This window comes from Oncorhynchus kisutch, linkage group LG14 (assembly GCF_002021735.2).
Source record: "Oncorhynchus kisutch isolate 150728-3 linkage group LG14, Okis_V2, whole genome shotgun sequence".
Lineage (NCBI taxonomy): Eukaryota > Metazoa > Chordata > Actinopteri > Salmoniformes > Salmonidae > Oncorhynchus > Oncorhynchus kisutch.
The window spans coordinates 53040755-53046754 of NC_034187.2; the positions used below are offsets into that span (position 1 = coordinate 53040755).

Genomic DNA, 6000 nt, shown 5'->3' on the forward strand with positions numbered 1-6000 from the left:
GGGGGCAGACAGAAATGACAGGTATGGTACTTTGACACTAGAGGGTGCTATAGTCTCACAGAGCAGCGCAATTGGGATACAGGCTCTAACAGAGAGGACGGCGTTGTGAGGCAGAAATCCTTAAAGGTGCCAGAGTCTATCAACAGACGAGCAGTTCCACTGAACCACACCTAATCAGACTGACACAACTCTCACCTAAAGCCTTTGGAATTCTTCTGATCCACCAAATACACAAAGCCATGTTTCTAACCACAACCTAGGCTTTAGTAGTTAGGGCTAATCATATAATAGTAAGGGGTCATCTGTGACTTCTTCTTCTTACCCTGACTACTCTTCGTACTGATCCTATGATGAACCTCCTGGCCGGCTTGGCCGCTACCACTTCTTCTCCCCCCTCCTTCTGGCTGTCCTCTCCATTCTGCGGTTGTTGTCCCTCTACCTCCTCAGGGGGGTCGAAGGGGTAGGTGAGCTCTATGTCCCCCTCGTCCAGAGCGATCTTCTCCCCTTTGAAGTTGGGCTTCTCGTACAAGACCCAGCTGAAGAGAGGAATGGAAAGACGGGGGTTAACAACAGGTCCGGGTAATAAACAGTAAGGATCAGTGGTCTGAACAAGATTCATTTAACAATGCGTGACCTATTTTAAAAGTGAGTTAAACAGGCCAAACTGGTGAATAGATTGGCCATTGCTCTAATGATGGACACAGTAGTAGAGCTCTACACTAGCACACTGAGGATGGCACTGGTGTCCCTATTCAAGGTATGAAAGGGTGAAAGTAGAAATATCTATCCAGTTGTGAAAGTATTCACAAGATGTGGATTCGTCAAATCAAATCAAGCTGTATTCATACAGCACATTTCAGACGTGGAATGCAACACAATGTGCTTTACAGAAGAAGAAAAAAAGAAAAAAGAAAAAAAATGAATGACTAAAAATGAAAAGCAAAGCTAAAACGTTTAAAAAACACAGTTTCAGCCCCTGGCTTTCTTGGGTAGACCATACAGGAGAGCATTACAGTAGTCAAGCCTGCTTGTAATAAAAGCATGGATGAGTCTCTCTGTGTCAGCCCGAGAGAGAAAACAGCCGCACCTTGGAAATGTTGGTGGTAAAACACTATTTTGGTCACATTCCTAATGTATGATTTGAAATGGAGTTCAGAATCTAAAATAACACCCAGGTTTTTTTTATCTGGTGTTTTATCTTTATTACCCGTGAATTAAAACATGCGGCCAGATTCTCTCTCTGTGCTTTGGCTCCAACAACAAGCATCTCGGTCTTATCTTGATTTAGCTGGAGGAAGTTGTGAGCCAACCAAGTATTTAAATCACTAATACAGTCTAATAATTTATCCGTGGAACTAAAATCCTCTCATTCTTTCAAAACCATATCCCACGGAGAGTTTTGAGGAGTGGGAAGGTGAACGGAAAGGCTCTGGAGCAACGAACCGCCCTTGCTGTCTCTGCCTGGCCGGTTCCCCTCTTTCCACTGGGATTCTCTGCCTCTAACCCTATTACATGGGCTGAGTCACTGGCTTGCTGGGGCTCTCTCATGCCGTCCCTGGAGGGGGTGCGTCACCTGAGTGGGTTGATTCACTGTTGTGGTCATCCTGTCTGGGTTGGCGCCCCCCCCTTGGGTTGTGCCGTGGCGGAGATCTTTGTGGGCTATACTCAGCCTTGTCTCAGGATGGTAAGTTGGTGGTTGAAGATATCCCTCTAGTGGTGTGGGGGCTGTGCTTTGGCAAAGTGGGTGGGGTTATATCCTTCCTGTTTGGCCCTGTCCGGGGGTGTCCTCGGATGGGGCCACAGTGTCTCCTGACCCCTCCTGTCTCAGCCTCCAGTATTTATGCTGCAGTAGTTTATGTGTCGGGGGGCTGGGGTCAGTTTGTTATATCTGGAGTACTTCTCCTGTCCTATTCGGTGTCCTGTGTGAATCTAAGTGTGCGTTCTCTAATTCTCTCCTTCTCTCTTTCTTTCTCTCTCTCGGAGGACCTGAGCCCTAGGACCATGCCCCCCAGAACTACCTGACATGATGACTCCTTGCTGTCCCCAGTCCACCTGGCCATGCTGCTGTTCCAGTTTCAACTGACCTGAGCCCTAGGACCATGCCCCAGGACTACCTGACATGATGACTCCTTGCTGTCCCCAGTCCACCTGGCCATGCTGCTGCTCCAGTTTCAACTTCCACCTGACTGTGCTGCTGCTCCAGTTTCAACTGTTCTGCCTTATTATTATTCGACCATGCTGGTCATTTATGAACATTTGAACATCTTGGCCATGTTCTGTTATAATCTCCACCCGGCACAGCCAGAAGAGGACTGGCCACCCCACATAGCCTGGTTCCTCACCGTGCTTCTACACCTGCATTGCTTGCTGTTTGGGGTTTTAGGCTGGGTTTCTGTACAGCACTTTGAGATATCAGCTGATGTACGAAGGGCTATATAAATAAATTTGATTTGAAAATAAATAAATTTGATTTGATTTTGCAAAAGTGAGAGTTGACACAAAATAAGTGAATTCTTTCAGTCAAACATTTGTATTAGTGATATAAATCCAAACCACCCGGTGGCACATGTTCTGTACTGCACTGAGATTTCCCAAAACCACAAGTTCACACACACACAAACGAGTGATAAATAATAATCATGTCATGCCAATTCGGCCATGGCTCATTAGCTGCATATTCTACACTGAGAGTTTTGAAAAGTCAACATTCACACACACAGAAAAAGAGAGAGATGGAGACAGAATGAACAAGTGACAGTTGTCACCCTTCAGATGATGTGTGATGGTAATGAAAGCAGCCTAATGATTATTCACCGCTGTGTCTCAGTGAGGCTTGGCGGTAGAAGGGGGTTGCACCACATCACTGTTTAGTGTTCTGGAGCCCCAGGGATGGGTGAGTCAGCATGTTCAGACCCATTTTGGACACCATGCTACCCTACACCATGCTACCCTATGGCCGCCCCCATAGAATAACCCTTTTTTGGTTCCAGGTAGAACCATCTGTGGAAAGGGTTCTACATGGAAGACAAAAGGGTTCTACCTGGAACCAAAAACGGTTGTCCTATGGGCTAAAGTCAAAGACTCCTCTTAGGTTCTGGATGGCACCTTATTCTAAGAGTGTACAGTAATTTTTAAATTTTACGTTTATTTTACTAGGCAAGTCAGTTAAGAACAAATTCTTATTTTCAATGACGGCCTAGGAACAGTGGGTAACTGCCTGTTTAGGGGCAGAACGACAGATTTTGTACCTTGTCAGCTCGGGGATTTAAACTTGCAACCTTTTGGTTACGGTTACTAGTCCAATGCTCTAACCACTAGGCTACCCTGCCGCCCAAGTAATAGGTGGCGAGAGACTGTTTATATTTCAACCGTTTAGAGTAGGCAAACTATAGCAAGAAAGAGAGACAGGAAGACAGATAGGAGCTCTCTGGAGAGGGATATTTGCCTAAGAACCTCCGTGCAGCACGGAGAAAGGGATGGTTGTGAGAGACTTGAGAACATTCCCTCTCCAGTGCACACACACCCAGTGCAGGTGTTGGGACTGCATGCCTTCGCTCTTCTTCCTAGTATTAACAATCCATTCCCGCTCAGAAATTATTCAAATGATTATAGTGTGTGTTACTATTAGGTATTTGGTTGAGATCCTACTGTAACCATCTTCATCATAATTCTATGGATTAGCATCTGTGGTCCACCAGGGTCATGGAGTTCAGTCTTTTGGGACGATTGCACTTTGTGTGTGTATGTGTGTGTGAACTCTTACCCTCCTCTGACAACCCTGATAGAGATGGTTTCCTGTAGTTGCCAGGGTGTGGCATCAACTACATCACTCCACACCTCCATCCTCTGGCCACACATCCCTGGTCGGTCAAAGATGAACATCTGGAAAAGACAGCACCGTTTCGCAAGAGGTGCTCAAATTAAACAGCACACTAATACTGTACATGTACCATGGCCCATCCTCTATCCAAGCATGGACGCTTAGCTCTGCTCGTCTTCAGCCAATATCTGACGTACGTTAAAAGGTTCTGATGAAAGGCCACTATCAAAGGGAATGAAGGCTCAAACGTTAAGCTTTTAATAGTTGCTCAAATAAAATGATACGTTTTTAATGGTGAGCGAGCGTTGCACCTTTTCCTTTTCAATGACGATGTCATTCTTTGGTTACTCCTTCACTCATGTCTGTTAAACCCCCCCCCCCCTCCCCCCACTTCTTTCCGTGCATTAAAAGGAACAAACAGATCTAATGACCAGGCTAACTCTATCCATCTCTTTTCAACATCAATCGAAGCAGCAAACAGCAAAAAGACTGAGATGCAACTTAGACACGCTGCTTTGTGTTGTGAACCACATGAAAGTTCAGGGAAGGTATGCTATTGTGTATCACAGGTAGGCTCTGTAATCAGAACCTGTCAGACCTAAATGTCAAGCAAGCCTGTAGGTGCCATGACGGAGCTTAGATAGAATGGTACAGTTGGTTGGAGGAGCAATTTGGTTGCATGCAGGAGCAAGCTTGACATTTAGCTAGCTTCATAATCTCCATCTTGATGGCAATAGGCAAATGAGGCAGCTAGTGTTACTTGTTAGGGTTGAAATACCACAGTAATTGATTTAAGCGCGGGATTGTTGAGAGGAGAACAATGGCGTTGGCAAGGCACCAACATAACTTCTGCCAATGTGGAAATCATTATGGATGACTAATAATAAGAGATTGAAACTGTTACCAACGATGAAACGAAAACATGCCCATCAAGTACACCACAAATGTGTATTTATTTTTCTCAAGTCAAGCTCTGGAAGCTTTGGCAGCCCCATGCGGGGTTTGCGACCCTTAGGTTGGGAACCCCTGCTCTGTATTATGCAAGGTCTATAGTGAATGAACTGGGCTTTTAGTAATATTCTCCAAACCACAGAGTGTGCATTGGAAAAAAGAAAATGTCTTTCTTTGTGAAGACGTGATTTCCACTTCCACATAGCTCTGATTGATATATCCAAATGTTCAACAGCCTAAATAGAGAACGATGTTGGACTGAGTGAATGAGAATACAAATCATACTAATCTCATTTCCTCAGCTTTACCATGCTCTTCTCATCCAAAATTACTCGACGTTGGCAACTGTCCCTCTGGGGTACTTTACAGTGTGAAGCCATTAATGAACTTTTAATTATCATCATAAAAATAAAAAAATATTTAAGGATGTTATGTGGTTACTATTGCTCCTTGGAGACCTCCATAGTTCAAGTCAAGACAGCTGGCAAAATAAACCCTTTTTGATAAGGCCAACTTGGTTGGTGAGCAGATCCCTCATTACATCTAAAAAAAAGGATGCAATGGGACATTGACCTTTACTGTAGGACAAAGACGATAGATGAGGGACAGAGATGGGTGATTCCTGTCGTTGTTTCACAGTCACTCACCTTTCCTGGTCGAGGGTTGAGCTTTCCATGTTCTTTCTCCTTGGTGAGCTGCAGACACACAGAGAAAACAGCTATTTAGTCATTTCCTACTTTACCAAACCACTATAAATAGCACATAGCTATCTAACCAAGCTATCTTTTAAGATGAATGTGCAAACTGTAAGTCGGTCTGTATAAGACCTTCTACTAAATGACTAAAATGTCAAGTGGAAAAACAAAAAGGAACAGTGCATCACTAGACTTTCCACGGTATGTCATGTTTAACTTCTAAATAGTTAACATACTAAACCTCGAAACATCTAAACTACTGCAGCAATAGTACCCAAACTACAGAAATGTCAAATCCACAACCCCCACCCACCCTGGTCAACCCCCTTTTGCAATTATTGATTAACACACAAGGCCACCAATGTCCCATTACCCCATGAGAATGCAAACACGAACTTCACCTTGAGAGGAACGATGTATGAGACAGACAAAAACAAACTTTGTTTGTGTGTGTGTGTGTGTGTGTGTGTGCGCATGTGCGTGTGTGTGTGTGTGGTGCGTGCATCCACACAATTAACAATATCCTTTGCAGTG

The 6000-nt window shown here is 44.4% G+C and overlaps 1 protein-coding gene across 1 annotated transcript in view; it reads right to left on the reverse strand.

Annotated features, from left to right (window-relative positions):
- The window catches only part of LOC109903697 (beta/gamma crystallin domain-containing protein 2), a 33110-nt gene that overhangs the window by 9353 nt on the left and 17757 nt on the right, over window positions 1–6000 (reverse strand). The window contains exons 2-4 of the mRNA XM_020500568.2: window positions 5419–5466; window positions 3764–3882; window positions 323–536 (exon numbers count right to left, since the gene is read on the reverse strand). Of these exons, the coding sequence (XP_020356157.2) occupies window positions 323–536; window positions 3764–3882; window positions 5419–5466 (381 nt within the window). The remainder of the gene's footprint in view (window positions 1–322; window positions 537–3763; window positions 3883–5418; window positions 5467–6000) is intronic.